General features: G+C 41.7%; 1 protein-coding gene across 1 annotated transcript in view; it reads left to right on the forward strand.

Annotated features, from left to right (window-relative positions):
• Positions 1 to 8226: 8226 nt before the first annotated feature.
• Positions 8227 to 19188, forward strand: part of snx7 (sorting nexin 7) — a 37321-nt gene continuing 26359 nt past the window's right edge. The window contains exons 1-6 of the mRNA XM_071547102.1: positions 8227 to 8380; positions 13972 to 14178; positions 15192 to 15302; positions 16375 to 16533; positions 18544 to 18742; positions 18986 to 19185. Of these exons, the coding sequence (XP_071403203.1) occupies positions 8297 to 8380; positions 13972 to 14178; positions 15192 to 15302; positions 16375 to 16533; positions 18544 to 18742; positions 18986 to 19185 (960 nt within the window). The 5' untranslated portion in view covers positions 8227 to 8296. The remainder of the gene's footprint in view (positions 8381 to 13971; positions 14179 to 15191; positions 15303 to 16374; positions 16534 to 18543; positions 18743 to 18985; positions 19186 to 19188) is intronic.

The following is a 19188-nucleotide window of genomic DNA, read 5'->3' on the forward strand; positions in this document are numbered from 1 at the left end:
GGGATGGACCGACAACATGGCCGCCGCACACAACCGCTCTATTGTCAAAGCGAAGAGAGACGCAGCAGCCTCAATCCACCCCCCCCTCTCATCAAGAATAAGAGCACCGCGCCTGGGCTTTTCAGATCAAACCCCCCCCCCTCCAAAAAAAAAAAGGTGCTTTTATTTTGCCATCACGCCAACATCCATACTTCAATTTTGACGTAATTGGCCTTGATGCATTAGGCGGGCGTGCGCTCCCGACGTTTCGGCGCTCTATGAGACACTGTCATCTACATGAGAATAAAGACCCCCCCCCCCCCCCCCCCCCCCCGCCACCCACCCACCTACCACCCCGCACCCCGCACCCCCCACTCTCCGAATGCAGCGCACCTGCTGAGAATCAAAACAAATGTCTTTTTTTTTTTTTTTTTTTTTTTTTCCATTTTGGCTGGATACATTTAGGTCCCTATTGTGGCGGTCCACGTCTGAGTAATACAGTATTTACCACTGCATTATCATTATGTGGGCATGTAAGCAGAGGATTGGAAAAAAAAAACCGAAAAAAAAACAAAACAATGGGATAGTTAGGGGGGTAGAGGGGTGTGTGTGTGTGTGTGTGTGTGTTGGAGAGGGGGGGGGGGGGGGAGGGACATTAACACAAATATGAAACAATGTGCAAGAGGAAAAACATGCCCTCCAACAGAAAAGCCCCTCTGGCCCGCATGTGGTCCTAATTAGAAGGCAAAGCTTTTTGACGGTAAATTGATTTTTAATTGTTCAATCCCTGCATTCATCCAGGTGGCCAAGTTCCCCCATTTAATCTCTACCCCCCTCTCTCTCTCTCTCTCTCTCTCTTTCTCTCTCCCTCCCTCCCTCCCTCTCTTTAAGTGGAACGTGTTTGGAGCCGCCCGACGCCGTTAGCGGCAATTTCCTGAACAAGAGCAATTCATTCAACATTAGACAGAGAGGATGGATGGAGAGGAGAAGAAGGGGGGGTGGGGGGGGGGGGGGGGAGAAAAGGAAAAAAAAACAAAAAACATTGGAAACTGACAAACAGAAGAGTTCTGCCATAATTGTCAGTAATGCTTTTCTACTTTAGTCATTTTGGATGTGGTACAGGGCAAACAGTCACAGTGGATGTTTTCCATGTTTTTTTTTTTGTTTTTTTTTCCTCTCCCTTCTATCTTACTGAGAAGCCACTCAGGGCCGGGCCGGGCTAATGGCTGTGACAGTGTGTAAATGCAGTTTGACAGAGGCGATCTATGTAAGCCATTGTTGAAGGGGGGGTGGGGGTGGGGGGGCCTGGGGCTTGGCTGATCTGATTATTACGCTGTTGGTGGCCGTGCGCGCAGGCTGCCACTGTGCCAGGGTCTGGCCAACAGCAGAGAATGAAGGGAGTCTGGAGAAGAGGGTTACACCGATATATATATATATATATATATATGTATATCGATTGGGTCGATAGTGGCTTTTAGTATAAATCAGATATGGTTCACCTCTGATATGATGGAGGTTGCTCTCTGATCACAGCTAGTCAATATGTTTGTCTTATTTAATATCAGATGTCTGAGCAGATAAATCATTCCAGTGTGTGGGGGGGATTTTACTCAACAGTCTGTAAAAGCTGCCTCACTCTGCCTTAAGGAGCTGCTGACCCACTGAAGAATTTCATTATTATGGCTTTCAATGGAGAGTTTTAGTGTCCCATGAAGGTGTAAATCTTGGGGAAACACTGAATACTTATAATTTTGGGGGTATGAAAATAGCCAAATTTAAAGATATGAATGTTAGCTATCAGCTGTCAATATCAGCTATCAGCAGCTTCAATCCAAACGTATCAGTGTCGGCGGTGACATGATGTAGTGTACCATGTAGTATATAATGTAGTATGTATATGTGCAGTATGATGTAGTATTGTATATGTGCAGTATATGATGTAGTATTGTATATGTGCAGTATATGATGTAGTATTGTATATGTGCAGTATATAATGTAGTATGTATACAGTATATGATGATGTATGTATACAGTATATGATGTAGTATGGTATATGTACAGTATATGATGTAGTATGTATATGTGCAGTATATGTAGTATTGTATATGTGCAGTATATAATGTAATACGGTATATGTGCAGTATATGATGTAGTATGTATACAGTATATGATGTGGTATGGTATATGTGCAGTATATGTAGTATTGTATATGTACAGTATATGATGTAATATTGTATATGTACAGTATATTATGTAGTATTGTATATGTTATATAGTATATGATGTAGTATTGTATATGTTATATAGTATATGATGTAGTATGGTATATGTACAGTATGTGATGCGGTATGGTATATGTTATATAATATATAGTCATGTAGTATGGTATATGTACAGTATGTGATGTAGTATGGTATATGTTATATAATATATAGTCATGTAGTATGGTATATGTACAGTATGTGATGTAGTATGGTATATGTTATATAATATATAGTCATGTAGTATGGTATATGTACAGTATGTGATGTAGTATGGTATATGTTATATAATATATAGTCATGTAGTATGGTATATGTACAGTATGTGATGTAGTATGGTATATGTTATATAGTATATAGTGATGCAGTATGGTATATTACATGTATTACAAAAAAGCAATCCTAAAGGACAATCAAATCAAAATGGAGATGAACCAAAAAAGGCAATAACTACAAGGGAAAACCAGCATCATGCTTTAGCGACACAGCAGGAAAACGATCAAATTTAACGATATCGAATCCAAAAATATCAAGATCAGCCTTCAAAAAAAACAAAAAACCCTAGCGGTCACACCTCGGGTAGGGAGCGCCTGTCCACTCAGCTTTTCCACTCACACCAACCGAGCGTGGCGTTTGATTTACACGCCGGGTCAGACTGAGGCGCAACGGCATCACGGGCGAATCCGGGGAAAAAAACAAAAAAACAAAAAAAAAGAGGCGTTTCTCTTCCGGTGTGTCATCATTTACAAAGCTAAAAACAATCGCCTCCCCTCCCTCCTTTCTTTCTTTCTCTCGGTGAAGGAAAAGAAGACACACACACACACAGCTTTATTTTTCCAAATCAATCAGACAGACAAACTGGTATGAAATGGCAGGGAGATAATGCTGACCTTTAACCACGTCCCGCCGCTACATTCCACACACTGCAAAACCCTGACCTTTGTAGAACCATTATAGAAACCTCTAATCTGAATGGTGGGGGGACGCTGAGGGACACACACACACACACACACACACACATATACATATATAACACACACAGGCACACACCTCATGTACAAGCCTACACATAAAGACACATACAAACGCACCCTATGCAGCCAGGTACATGCATTTAGTTATATGTGCACACACACACACACACACACACACACACCATATGGCCAGGTAGACACATGCACTATTGTGTGCACATACATACAAATGCATGAACACACACACGCGCATGTACACACACACACCAATGCAGACAGGTAGACACATGGACACGCACACAGACACACACACATACACAACAGTTAGGTAGACACATGGACATGCACACAGACACACACACACACACACAACAGACAGGTAGACACATGAACATGCACACACACACATGCACAAAAAAACACACACACACACACACATACACAACAGACAGTTAGGGAGACACATGAACATGCACACACACACACACACATACACACAAACACCCACACACACACAAAGGACAGTTAGGGAGACACATGAACATGCACATAGACACACACACACACACACACACACACATGTACACACAAACACACACACATAACAGTTAGGCTGTGCACAAACACAGACACACACACACCATGCAGCAGCCTGGCAGACACATGCACTTATGTATGCACAAACCCACACACACACACACACACACCATGCAGTCAGGGTGAAGCGTGCCCTTCTGCACACACACACACACACACACCCCCCCCACAGCCTTGGTGTGTGTTGGAAAGGCCAGATGTGATAATGGCTTCCTGTATGTTAATGCCGCTGGCTGTGAACGCCTCTCCTCCGCTCGTCAGTATTCTGCTCAGGGAGCGCTCGCATCGTTTTGAATTGCAAAATGCCAAAAGTGGAACGACACATTGTTTGTAATGCCATTGGCACTGTGCATTTAGAGAAAATACAGAAAAAATATCCTGTGGAGTGTTTGAATAGATAATTATGTGTGTGTATTTGCGAATGTGTGTGTGTGTGTCTGTGTGTACGCGCGCTTGTGTGCATACTGATTTTTTTTTTTCGAGCCGGCAAAATCCCCCCCCCCCCACCCCACCCCACCCCCCGAAGGCAACGTTTCTTAACAATATGACTCGGGCAAAAAGCGGAGAGTGATTGTTACTGTAGAGAGGAAGAAAGAAGAATGGATCGTGGGATATGGATTATCTCGTGTCCGTTAGGGATAATTGGCCGATGTTCCGGCGGCCGATGAGATGACACGTCGATGTGCGGGGTGCAACGCGGATTGATCACGAGGGGGGGGTGGGGGTGGGGGGGAGACGAGCGGCGATTCGGCGGGAAGTTTAGCAGGGGGGCCCCCGCGCCGCAGCTTGATCAACCCGCAGCAATGGGGAGAAGTAATGGGAGAAGTCGATGCAAGTTGTTGGGGGGGGTTTCCTCGCCTGGCTGAACTGTGGGGGAATGTGTGTGTGTGTGTTTGTATGTGTGTGTCATGGAATTAGAGGTCAAGTCTAAATGTAGATTACTAAATCAAGTCCAAGTCAAGTCCCAAGTCTAAATGTAGATTACCAAATCAAGTCTCAAGTCAAGTCCCAAGTCTAAATGTAGATTCCTAAATCAAGTCTCAAATCAAGTCTCAAGTCTAAATGTAGATTACCAAATCAAGTCTCAAGTCTAAATGTAGATTACTAAATCAAGTCCATGTCAAGTCCCAAGTCTAAATGTAGATTACCAAGTCAAGTATCAAGTCTAAATGTAGATTAACAAATCAAGTCTCAAGTCTAAATGTAGATTAACAAATCAAGTCTCAAGTCTAAATGTAGATTAACAAATCAAGTCTCAAGTCTAAATGTAGATTAACAAATCAAATCCATGTCATTAATATCAAATCTTAAGTCTAAATGTAGAACAGCAAGTCAAGTCAGAACAAATCAAGAGTCCAGTATCAATTTAATATCTTAAAGAAAACTAAATATCTAGGACTTTTCAATGCAATATGGTTTTAATAGGATAAAAACTTGGTAAGAGCATCATGAGTTTGATTTCTAGAATCAGTTTCAACTTCAATAAATTCAATCATTCCATCCAAATTCAGAAAACAGAATTTCAATTCAGTCGTCTGCTGGAACAAATCTCATCACTTTCAATCTGAGTCATTTACACAAACACAAGATCTCAAGTCAAGACTTTAGAAACCTTTTCAAGTCATCAGAGTACAAGTCAGAGTCAAGTCCCGAGTCACCAGAACCCAAGTCAAGTCTCAAGTCTTCTCTTCACGCATCAAGTCACGTCTCAAGTATCAACTCGAGTCCAAGTCATGTGACACAAAAAAGGGCGGGACAGGGCCTGTGATGGATGGCTGGTTTCCATGGCAGCCTCCTCCTCCTCCTCTGCTTGTGCAACAGTGACATCTTTTGGTTCTTTTTCTTCTGCTCCTGCCTGCCAGTGCAGCAGCAGCAGCACAAAAAAAATGCCTGCAGGCCAGCCGGGGCTACAGTAAATAAAGATTATGATCGCATTATGCAAATGGGCCTTCCATCAGTAACACAGCTCCCTTGTGTTTCGTTTCCCTACTCTCTCTCTCTCTCTCTCTGTCTCTCTCTCTCTCTTTGTAATGACAATTATTTGAATGCGGGCGATCCTGGAGGCGACAGGTTTGACGACGAGGCGGCGTGTCGACAAGGCTGAAGGTGATAAGAACTTCTGCTCCGACAAATGTATTAGTTTGTCGCAGGTGAACGCGTGAAATGGGATTTTTGCGATGCGTTCGGGTGTCGCTGGGCATATTGCTGTGATTGGAGTTTTCTGTAGGTTTCGGTCGCTCCTGGTCAGCTTTTTCCACACTTAAACACACGTGAACTTAGCGGTGATGCGTTTGAGGTCATGTTTTACAGCAAACTAAACATTGTAATGTCAAGCGCACAAGCCAAAAATCCAGCATGTAGTCGTGTCCTGCCATGGCGTTTTAAGAGATGTGATAACAAAATGACTTGATGCTGAGGTGAACAGTATTTTCTAGTAGTATTTACCATCTGAAAGCTGAGTGAACAGTATTTTCTAGTATTTACCATCTGAAAGCTGAGGTGAACAGTATTTTCTAGTAGTATTTACCATCTGAAAGCTGAGTGAACAGTATTTTCTAGTATTTACCATCTGAAAGCTGAGGTGAACAGTATTTTCTAGTAGTATTTACATCTGAAAGCTGAGTGAACAGTATTTTCTAGTATTTACCATCTGAAAGCTGAGTGAACAGTATTTTCTAGTAGTATTTACATCTGAAAGCTGAGTGAACAGTATTTTCTAGTAGTATTTACATCTGAAAGCTGAGTGAACAGTATTTTCTAGTAGTATTTACATCTGAAAGCTGAGTGAACAGTATTTTCTAGTAGTATTTACATCTGAAAGCTGAGTGAACAGTATTTTCTAGTATTTACCATCTGAAAGCTGAGGTGAACAGTATTTTCTAGTAGTATTTACATCTGAAAGCTGAGTGAACAGTATTTTCTAGTAGTATTTACATCTGAAAGCTGAGTGAACAGTATTTTCTAGTAGTATTTACCATCTGAAAGCTGAGTGAACAGTATTTTCTAGTAGTATTTACATCTGAAAGTTGAGGATAACTGTATTTTCCAGTAGTATTTACCATCTGAAACGTTCATGTAGGACGCTTGTATTTACCATCTTTCCCTTTGCACTTGAATGCAGCATTCCTTTGGCAAATTGTAGGTTTGGGCTAATCCAAATCTGGCTGGCACACAGAAAAACAATCAGTTTGCAGTTTGATCCTAGAAGGTAACAGTCATTGGTAGCTGTGTGTTTTATATAAATAAGAATAAACTGACAGGTGGACGTAGCAAATTACAATTATTCTCATTACCTTAATTAGTAGCTTTTTGTATACCGTAACTGTACTTTTGGACTAGGCTATTTTTCACGGTTAGTACTTTTACTCAAATGTGTTTTAATTTATTAGATTTTGAATAAATCCATTACATACTACAGATTTTGTAGGTTTTCCATAAGCATTACATCAGAAACGGTGTAAATGTAATTGTGTTGAATGAAATCATATTGATCCATACTTTGTTTATGCCCTTTATTTTTTAATGGTTTTCTTTGAATGAAATGAATCTAGCTTGAACTCTCTGGCCTCTCCTCCTTTTTCCATGGCTTTGGAAACATCACATGGAACAACGTCCGTTATTTTAAAAGTAGCTCAGTAACTTATGCTTCAGTAAAGTAACAGTGGTTCTGCTGGAGTAGGATGTTTTGGTCGTTTTCTACCTTCGAAGGCATACACACAGGGATTCTCGTTCATTTCATTGGGTTAAATCAGGATGTTTTCCGTTTCAGAGGCTGTCACAGCAGAGTGTGGTTCTTCCATCATTTCTTTTCATCGGTTTTGGAGCTGACTGGAAAAATAAAACACTCCATAGCAGCTGAATCATGAAGGGAGGGATCCCTGCCCCTGCTCTGCTGCTTCCGGATCTGCGCGCTGGGGGCTTCAGCTGCGTCAAGCGAGACAGTTAGGCAGGATGATGCCGGAAGCGTAACGATTTCGCCTTCAAAATAAAAGCGTACAATTTGTCACATCTGGAATAAAAGGGACACTAAGTGTTAGGTTGTGGAGAACAACAAACAAACACATCAAAGATCTTAGTGGAATCATTACATTAAATAATGGATGACATTATAGATGTAGTGGAGGTTAAAGTTACCTTAATTTAGTTTTAGTTTTAATTTTTTGTAGCTTATACATCATAGTAAGTAATGTCAAAATGAAAAGTGCACTGAAAAGTGCATTTAATATGGCTACAAATATATGCTGTGAAAATAAATTTGGGTAAACAAACATAATTAATTAATCCGTAAATATATTCTCCATTTTCACTTTGGCACTTTATATTACCTCCCAAAAACATCAATGCGGGTTTTATTTTGAAAAATACCACCGGAAGTCCTGTCCGTTTTCATTCTCGGCAAATTTTCGCTGCTCTGAAGTTGTGATTGAAGTTTGTCTCTCAGGTTTCTCTGATGAGCTCTGCTCATTTAGAAAGTTTAAATCTGAGATGAGCGGCCAGACGGTCCCTGCGGACTTCTCAGGACACATGTTGGACCTGGACGAAGACGAAGACCTGGAGGTTTTCAGCAAGGTAAAGCGAAGCAAACTTGAAAAGAAGCCGAAAGCCTCGGACTCCGAGCTTTCAGAGAGTTTCATTGCCATTCTTGCTACGTGGATTTTACCCAGGCGGTGACAGGGTCCGCTTTAGTAGTAACATAAATAACATATATGTGGCTTGATATATATGTATTTCTCCCACCTGTGCGGATTTTTGTGATGGTCGTGGTTAGGAATTGATATCGTTAAGTCCTGGTCTTGTGGTCTCAGGTTATTGACTGGAGAGAAGGGAGGAAACCAAAGTGTATCAGCTGATGACCTGACCTTAGGACCTGCCTGACGGTCTGCTATTCATTTCTGTTGGTCTCGTGCACGGAGAGAGCGTCACGCGGAACTTTATTCCAATTTAATGCAATTTAATTTATTTGCTTATCGACAAAGAAATATATACCAGGTAGCGCATGGCGTAAGAGCCTTTACGAATCTTTAGGATCCACTTTTCAATTCGGTGTGCATCCAATACACCAAGCAACAGCTATTTCAGTGCAATTTCAACTTGTAGCTCTGGGTCGTCTCTTATTTTCACAACCCCCTTCCACCAAAACACACCGCGGAGGGCGTTAGCAAGTGTGAACCAATTCCAAAAAGTGAAATGCTATTGAAATAAACGCTGCTTGGTGGATTATATGTGTGCCGAATTGAAGAATGGCTCGTAAAGATTTAGAAACGGTCCGGAGTCATATTGTATGTGGTGTGCACCTTTACTGATAGTCAATGCGACATTAAAAAGAGAGATTTGTAGTGTAGTTCGGCGTGACGTTGTCTCCATCAAGAGAACGGCAGTGCTATTTGGCCACAGGCGGTGTAACAAACAACTCTAATGGACACTACTCTCTGCCTATTCCCTTCCACAGATTACAGACAGTCTGTTAATCCTTTAACTGCTTGCATAAACGTTTCTGTTCTACTCACTATTCCCTTGAAAATGAGTCACGTAGCTCAAACTTTTTGCTTTGACGTGAGGTGAACTCACACTGGAATCAAAGATGGTATGTTTTAGAAGAGGAACCACTTATTAGTAAAAAAAACAAAACAAAACTTCTATCTTCCAGTCTTTTAAAGTGGGCGTTAACCTTCACCATGCACAGATAGCCTTTGGTAGCTGTGGATGTTAACCAACGCATTCGGTTTAGGTGTAATATGGTCCAAATAGGCAGGTAAAGTGAATGCCACATCCAGTATAGACTTTCCTACTATATACAGCATAAATCACGAAATATAAGCAAACTATGCAATGTGCTCTTCTGACTTCCCAATAGTCTTTTGAAGGTTTGATGTCTTGGACATTGCGGAGATTTCCCATCATACACTTGACGAATCCATCTTTTCCTCTCCTTGATGTGTGATGTAAGTCTATAAAACAAGCAATCGTTTTTCACATTATAATGTTTGCAGTCCGGCATAAAATACATACATGTCAACAGTAATTCCCTCGCTATGTACCTAATGTTAGGAACCCAAACAATAGATGAATATAGATGATGAATATAGATGATAGATGAATGATAGATGAAGTTTCACAGTACCAGTCAGTCTAAAAGTGATGGTTCTCACTTCTGACTACTTCCATCTTCACTGAAAACACCATTAGGCAGACTAGACTGCTCCTTTTTTGGCTGGGAGTCAATGAAAATGTCTTGCACTCAAGACCAATATGCTTTTTCCTGCAAAAGCCTTATTTGATTTCGGCAAAACAGTGTCATGTTTAAAGGTCTTGGTAAGCTACAAATAGTGGCGTGAGATCCAGACCTGTCATTGATTATCCTCTAATAATTATTATACATCTTACAATATAAATATAATCATTATTATCCATGAGTATTGTAATTTTAGACAGTTTTACAAATGTGCAAGATGATTTCCCCGCCCCTATGCATTTCCGCTTTAGCAGACGAGGGTTTCCATAGGCTGGAATAGCATGTGCAGTATCTTTCCTCCTCCAGCATCTTTGCCAGTACGTATCAACTGAGCACTTCCATAATAAACCCTTGATGTCTTTAACAGAAGGTATTGGCAACAGTCGGCCCTATGTCACTACTTTTCCATTAACGCCAATACACTGAGAGCAGACTCCAGCCTGTTCGGCGGTTCCTGGAACAGAAGGGAGAGTGAGCGCTCTCTGCTTCTTCCTCCTCTCTGCTGGAATGCAACATCAGATGATAAGTCATCAGAGAGAGAGAGAGAGAGAGAAGTGGTCACATTGTTGTAAGCTGTTGCTGCTGCGGCCCTTTTGTTTTCTAGCACGGAGCGGTCCGGGCGGGCGGGGCTGCGGGCTCTAATGCTGACTGCAGCAGCTTCTCGGTTGTTTTTACAGGAAACAGAGGCCGGATAAGAGCGGCACAGTAACACTCGTGCCGGTTCATTGCCGTTTGCATAAGCCGGATGATTTGAATACGTCAACAAACACAATGTCCGCTGTGAACAGGTCCCTCACAGATGAATCACTCTTGACAACTATGACCTCCAGTCGCTGATCATCACAAGACAAACAACCACCAATATAAACAGATATCAATTATATTTTCAGTAAAGCATCAATTTATCCCCCCCCCCCCCCCCCCCCACTTTAAAGACCCTATCCTCATAACTTCCATAAGTTAACTTACATCAGTGGTTCTCAACGTGGGGTCCGGGGACCACCAGGGGTCCTCGAGGGGGTTCCAGGGGGTCCCCAGCAAATTGATGAATTGTTAAACTTCAGCATTATTTCATTTATAAGAAGTTAACACAATTAGAGAATGTAGAAGAATGACTGTTTTGATCATAGTTTCTCTGTTATCTCTCTACCTGCAATACAGATGATTATGGAACTCTGGACAAAATCATATCTAACAATCATATATCTAACAGAGAGAAAAACTCGTCAAATGGGGGTCTGTGGCCCAAATGCGGACTAAATTGGGGGGTCCTGGATATGAAAAAGGTTGAGAATCACTGACTTACATGATGAAGTGTACACTCTGAAAGTATGTTATAAAGACTCATTTCAGCCTCAAAACGTGGCTTGACTATAAACCACGTTCCACAAATAAAAAGGTGTGTAAACTGACTTTTAGGTGTGTTTACCCTCCACTACATTCCTGGTTAGTCACATTTGGAAAGGCTTTGACAGGTGATACACACCAAAATAAAGCGAGTCAAAACAAATCCGGTTCCAGTCCCTGTAACAAGGGATGGGGACTTTAGTATGTGACTCACACTCGAGTTGCATTTAAAGTCACAATTACATTTAAAAAAAAAAGATGTTTGTACCTTGTTAGCCAATTTTCCATGTCATAATATACATCTAATTAACAATAAATGCCAGAACATTTTTCATTTTCTTGTATTTTTATGTCAGAATCCCATTACTTTTACATCCTGGAAAATATTCTATCTTTAATGGTTACCTCATGCTGTACCAATAGCCATAGATAAAAAATCCAAGCAATAATACCATCACAGATCTTAGAACAATCCCATCCCTCCCATCAAATATAACTGCCATACTCTCCCTAACTGATATGCCATTGATTTACACTTTTGAAATGATCCCCTTTCAGTTTCAACATGCTCTCAAAATGCTGTTTAATTGGGACTTTAAATCACATACAAACTGACTTCAGACTCAACTTGGACTCTAGATTAGTGACTCATGAACAATGGCAGCACGGCATCAGCTGCGGCACCTTTTGTAACACTTGGACACAACAGGACCCAGTTAAAGCACTGCAATTTGTAAAGCCTGCAGTATCACTATAAAGGATGCTGGATGGATGATGTCAAACTTTACCGGACACCCGTGAACACACCAGGATAGGTCAGTTTTAGTGCAATACCTGTGTTACTGTAGGTAATGTTTACATGTGTCACCACTGATTGAAAGCTAGCTGAGAAAGAGTTAGGAGGTTTCATTGTGGGTTTTTTTCTATTGCAGGGTAGTGTAATACATTGAGTGATTATGTACATTTGGGGTTCTTAATTTACCTTAATTTAGGTTACATTATCATTTTATTTGACCAGTACCTGATATTGAAATAGCTAAATAAGACATATTATAATCTTATAACTATGATATGGTTTAAACCAGTGGTTCTCAACGTGGGGTCCGGGGACCACCAGGGTTCCCAGGGGGTCCCCAGCAAATTGATGAATTGTTAAACTTCAGCATTATTTCATTAACACTAAGTTAACACAATTAGAGAATGTAGAAGAATGACTGTTTTGATCATAGTTTCTTTGTTATCTCGCTACCTGCAATACAGATAGTCATGGAATTCTGGACAAAATCATATCTAACAATAAAAATATTCTCAGATTTGGGTTTGAGAGACAAAACTCATCAAATGGGGGTCTGTGGCTCTAATGTGGACTAAATTAGGGATCCTAAGGTTGAGAATCACTGGTTTAAGCAGAGCGTCAGAGACTTGAGACTTGACTTGGAGTTGCACAAAGTGATTTGTGAGACTTTTCCTGCGCTCTTTGCTGTAATTTCCCTTCTCTGGTGTTCATACCAGTTAAGAACACATGAAGAAATAGCTCAATATGAGCATCGCGCCAGACTTGGTTCATTTTGTTATGCCAGGCTTTACAAGTATGAGGAACTGCTGTCTGTCAGATGTCAACACCCGTCTCCTTCCACCCGTAAACCCTTGCGTTTTGGGGCCGTTTCCTGTAGTTGGTTCGGATTACGTTCTCACTCTTAACAAACCCTGTTGCAGTTTTCCTGCCGTTGTTGTCACCCGTCCAAACGAGCCAGATCAAAGGCGTAGACGCTTCAGTGTTCCAATGAATTGCTCCAAACATGCTTGAACACGCCCTTAGAAGGCAAGGAAGACGCCATTAAATGCAAATCCATTCTGTGTGTCACCCTCAATATCAGATTGAAGAAGGCCAATATCGGTAAATCAATATATTGGTGTAACCCGTTGACACATGTCTAAAATCCTCATACCTTTTCTTCTTTCTTTACCATGATGTCTGTAATGTATCATTGCAGGGGTCATAGCAATATTTGCTCCATCTGTTGTGTGAGTGCTGTAACCTCTCTGGCCCTTGACGACTCTATTGTTTACTTGTAATCTTGGTAATCTAGGAATTGAAGCTTATTCTACGCTTGCACTCACTGTTGTCAGCTGTTCTGGATAGGAGGGTCCACTAAGTGTCTGAAATGTCAAAAATTGTAAATGTAAACCCCTCAATGGAGTTTTCAATGATTTCTGAGAAAACCTCTGACAACATTTGAATTTGTGTGTGTGGAGGGGGAGGGGGGGGGGCAAACTAATTGGTGCTTAATCAAGTCCAAATTTATAATTGAGCATATTTAGCCTCATTTAAGTACTTACCCCAACACGCCATCTGGATAGGTTCGCAAATTGAAAATGAGCCCGCAGGATCCAGATGGCATCGCAAAGTTAGCCGTCAAAGACAAATTGTAAAAATCCCGCTTGGAAAATCCAAACTTTTGGGTTAGTCCCCCCAATATGGCTTCCAGAAGGCACGTCGCACCCCCTGAAAGTCTGTAGTCTTTTCTAGTCTGTGAAAGTGGCGACGGTGGTAAACGGTGACGTCCTGTCTTTGGTTCAGAATACGTCCCTGGCAGATGGAAGCCCCGTCCTGTCCCCCATGCCCAACTCCCCCGGCTCCATGGTCAACCAGTACCGCCTGGAGGAAGAGGAGGAGCGGGAGGAGGAGCAGGCGGCCGACACCAAAGACATCTTCATCACCGTGGACAATCCCGAGAGCCACGTCACCGCCATCGAGACCTTCATCATGTACAGAGTGGCCACCAAGGTGAGTGTGCAGTTGTTTGTTCTTGTGCCTGTACATGTGCTCGGATAATACATTTCAGTAGGGCTGGGCGATATGGTTGAAATCAATATCATGATAATCATAAGGATTTTTCTCGATATCAATATATATCACGATATGGTTCATGTATGCAAAATCACGTTAAATAATCAAATTAATGTTCATCTCATTGAACCGAATGGTAATGTTAGGTGTGATGTCAAACAAAACAGAAATATTCAAATAATATTCCTACCATACCTCATTTTATGAGAGTTTTTAAGTAAAATTTGCTTGTCATCATCAATTCAGACAGCAGAAATGTGTGTCACGATATTAAAATATCTTCATATCATCACGATATGATTCCACTGAAAGACGATAAACGATAATATTGAGTTATCGCCCAGCCCTACATTTCAGCATATAACATAGAAGCTTTAATACATGCAGGTCAATCCTTAGGTTTATTCCATTTCCAGTTGCACTTTAGGTCATGGTTGGATATTTGAGGATTGAGTGACTGAAAAAAGAAATTGCTACAATTATAGAGCTTTGTTTTTTTAACTATTTTTATTATTATTATTTTTAATAAAAGTTGTATACCAACTTTTGAAACACCTGGTATATTGGTTTGCCGATATATGGGGGCAGATCTGGTTCAGTCAGTGTCCACCACTGATATGATGGATATGATGCAGTTTGATTCATCACACATTTATTGTAGAATTGATCCATACTGCACTGGCTGTCCATGGGAAGCCCTTAATCTGAATTGATTGTAATGGAGCGTTTTAGTGCCCCATGGTCTAAATACTGTTTCAGCTTTTCCACCCTGGCAAGAATAGAATTCTGGGGGGAAATACTGAATACTTTTTGGAATTATTTGTCATGAAAGTAGTCGAAATTTAAAGGCGTTGAATATTGAGTGACCCCCAAAAACCCCTATTGTTCAAACCCCTGAACCCGCACGTCCGGTCAGTCAAGCATTCCCGATATCTGCGTCTCCCCTTCAGACCACGAGGAGCGAGTTCGACTCCAGCGAGTACGAGGTGCGCCGCCGCTACCAGGACTTCCTGTGGCTCCGGGGCAGACTGGAGGAAACCCACCCGACGCTCATCGTCCACGTACGTAGCAGCGCCCTGCTCTCGTCACGTCTGTGGGTCCGTTACCGGAGGGATCATTACAGTTTCATCTCACCCTTAAAATTGGGAGGGAGTCCATGTCACAGGCACTGTGTAATTCGAAGGCATGTAATTTCATCCCAAAACCCCTTATATCTCTTTAAGAAATAAAATTTGCGTCTTTATGTCAATATGCCAGTAGATTATTTTGTTTGAGAAAACATAGTTCAGTGACCAGAAGTCTTAAGATTACTTCAGTGCTAGGTTTAATAGTTAGGATGAGATTGATTGAACTATATTTTAGATATTTTACTAATCGGTTTATTGATTGTATATTTTCTTGTTTAATTTATCAATATTACACTGGTTGTCTATATCAGTGGTTCTCAACGTGGGGTCCGGGAACCACCAAGGGTCCTTAAGCAGGTTCCAGGGGGTCCCCACCAAACTGATGAATTGTTAAACTTCAGAATTAATCATATCTAACAGTAACAATATTCTCAGATTTGCGTCCGAGAGACAAAATGTCATCAATTGGGGGTCCCTTGCCCTAATGTTTATTAAATTAGGGGTCCTTGATATGAAAAAGGTTGAGAATCACTGGTCTGTATGACGTCTTTAACCTGAATTGATTCCAATGCAACATTTGTATTATTAGTATTAATAGTGGTAGTAGTAGTATTAGTATTCTGGGTTTTAGTGGAGACTTTTGGTGTCCCATGATGGTCTAAATGTTGTTTCAGAGGCTTCTCCACCCTGAGAAGAACAGAATTCTGGGGGAATTAATATTTGTAGTTTGTTTTTGTTTTTTTTTTTGTTTTTTTTTACATGAAAATGGTCAAATACAAGATATTGAAAATATCGTCTATCATCAGCTTCAATCCAAACTATACAAACAAGTTGTGGTGGACATATTTTCCTCACTAATACTGACATACTCAGATGATCCACTAGTGAGGCAGCAGTTTCAAGTGAGCTAGGCTTGGAAGTTTCTCCTCACCTGGTAGATGGGTTGATATATTGATTAGACCGATTAGATGAACGGTGCTGAACATGTGACCCGCACCGTCCTCAGCCGCTGCCGGAGAAGTTCGTGGTGAAGGGCATGGTGGAGCGCTTCAACGACGACTTCATCGAGACCCGGAGGAAAGCCCTGCACCGCTTCCTCAACAAGATCTCCGAGCACCCCATCCTCTCCTGCAGCCAGCACTTCAAAGTCTTCCTCACCGTGCAGGTCACACACACACACACACACACACACACAAACATTGAGAATTACCAATGTAAACCAAAATCCAATGGTGTTAATCTGACCAGTATGTTCTTCAGTAAGCCATATTTTCATTGAACTTGCAAGGGCCTGACACAACTTCACACTTTTGAATATCACGAGTGTATATAGAATGAAGGTTTACTGATTTTAAAAAGGTGATTAATCTCTCTCTTTCATAAATGAAGTTAAGGATTTATGAGTTTACCCTCTGAGCCCACGCGGTTCTTTCTAGGTAATTCCTTCCTGATTTCCTTTTCAGCACTTAAAAAAATTACTTGGATGGGGGACTTCTAATGCTGTCTGAATACAATCACTATAATGAAAGATTTTGCATCATACTTGATTCCTCACAGCACACAAATTCCTTGCTTAGAAAGCTGCCTGAAACAGCTTTTCCTGTAAAAAAAAAAATAAAAAATGGCGATTTTGATGTTGTTTTGATTAACCAGCTCATGTCTAATAACCCACATTAAGTAAGTCATGCCCATACACATCCAGCATCACCATACCCCGGTCCTCTACCACTAAAGTAGATTAGTAGCTTAATTGTTAGACTTTGGCTGTGCGTATGAAAGATCTCCTTGTCCAGCCTGATTATGTCTAGACTGAAAACATAAATCATACTGTCTCACTTTCATTCCACTAATCTACAGCTTTGCTCTCACTTTAAATGGAAATAAGAGCACTTGTTTTTGGTCTGTTGTGTGTGTGTGTGTGTGTGTGTGTGTGTGTTTAGTCCATAGTTTTGTGAGGATAAGATAAACTGAAGGTTACTTCAACCTCTGCGTTCTTTACCAATCTTCTTTTGTGTCCTGTTACATCCCTAAGTCAAGTAAACGGGCGCAAATTTCACCATTCATTAACATCATCGCTCAGCAGAGTCACTGATTCAGGCAGAGTCTTCAGTGATCTTCTTAACAAAAGCACCAAGGCATAAACTGAAATCCTCAACCAGCAAATGGCTAGTGGGTTCAGAATTCCCCTATCCTATTTTAAGTTCCTAGCTGCCAGAGTGAAGCAGAAAAGTCTGACAGAACACCGGCTTAGGGCTGGGCGATATGGACAGAATCAAATATCACAATATATTTTACCAAATACCTCAATATCGATATTGCGACAATATTGTAGGGATGACTATTGGTGCTTTCACAAAATATTTACACAATGAGATTTTTGATAAATAATCATCAGTAATGTGGATATAATGACTAAGTGGGTAAAGGCAAATAATAGAACAGTCTGATAAGTTCAGAAAATGACATCACTTTACTGTAATGCAGCCTTTAAAACCAGGAAAAGACACTTATGCCATATCACGATATTACGATATCCAAAATCTAAGACGATAGCGTTAAAAAAATTATATGCTAAATGAAAATAGGAAATAGGGTACATAACAGGCTAGAGGATATTGGCTTTTTTTCTTTCTTTCTTTTTTTCTGGTTCTGGGCGACGGGTGATGTCACCACCTGTTGCACTCTATAGAAGCTGGCGTCACCTGGCACCAAAGATCAGCCAATAGCAGATGGCCATTTCAGTAGCATGCTTTTTGCCATTAGATGTCAGACTTTACACAGATTTGGTTTTTAGTTCCTCTTTAATGGACTCTCAAAAACAGCTTAACAGCTTATTCAGAATAGGTTCAAATAAAAACAGCTTATTCAGACTAGGTTAAGAGATAAACAACAGTGTGGTAGGCTTAGAGCCTAATAAAACAAAATGACATTCCGCCTGCATAGCCCAGGTTCCTCTTCTAAACAATAGCTGCTATGACTATGAACTTCCCAAATAGCAACATTTTCATCTCAGGAGACATTTTGCTTCCTGCTGGAAGAGTTGTAGATTGTGCCAAAGCGCATGTCACTGTACTATCGCTATCAGGACAGCTTCATTGGACGGACGCTGATCCAGATACCAGAGATACTATCGGTGCACCTCTAACGTAAAGGCTTTCCGTCGGACCCCCGTTAGGAGTTGACGCCTCACAGGAAGCAGGGCCCCGGCTTCCTGAGCCGGATGGGGGAGACGGTGCGGGCGGTGGCCAACTCCGTGCGGGGCCTGCGGAGCCGGCCGGAGGAGTTCGCCGCCATGCAGGAGTACGTGGAGGACTTCAGCAACAAGGTCTCCTCCCTGGACAAAGTCACCCAGAGGATCATCAAGGAACAGAGAGGTACTCAGAAGCTGTAAAGCATGACCTCAAACACATCACTCAATAAATGTGTCGTTTTTTAAATGTGAGAAATCTGATCGGGAGCAGCTAATGTGTCCAGAAAAGTTCAATCGTGGCATCTTGCCGGATTGGAACGACTTTGAGCGCGAGACCACTTCCAAGTCTTCGCTTCGAATTGCCAAGTCATTCCGACCGGCTCCACCTTGTCGCATTAGAGTTAAACCCAGTCCTCTGTGTCTCCAGAGTACCTGGACGAGCTGAGGCAGTACGGCCCCACCTACGAGCAGTGGGCGGAGTCGGAGGAGGAGCTGGCGGAGCCGCTGAGGGGCGTGGCCGGCTGCGTGGAGCGCTGCGGCAAGGAGGCGGAGGAGCAGATCGGCCACCTCTCGGAGGCCCTGGTGCCCGCGCTGCACGAGTACGTCCTCTGCGCCGAAACACTGAAGGTG

The sequence above is a fragment of the Centroberyx affinis genome, unplaced genomic scaffold (assembly GCF_046629955.1).
Source record: "Centroberyx affinis isolate AG114_WGS23_722 - 3 ecotype Tasmania unplaced genomic scaffold, CSIRO-AGI_Caff_v1 ptg005670l_1, whole genome shotgun sequence".
NCBI classification, from domain to species: domain Eukaryota; kingdom Metazoa; phylum Chordata; class Actinopteri; order Beryciformes; family Berycidae; genus Centroberyx; species Centroberyx affinis.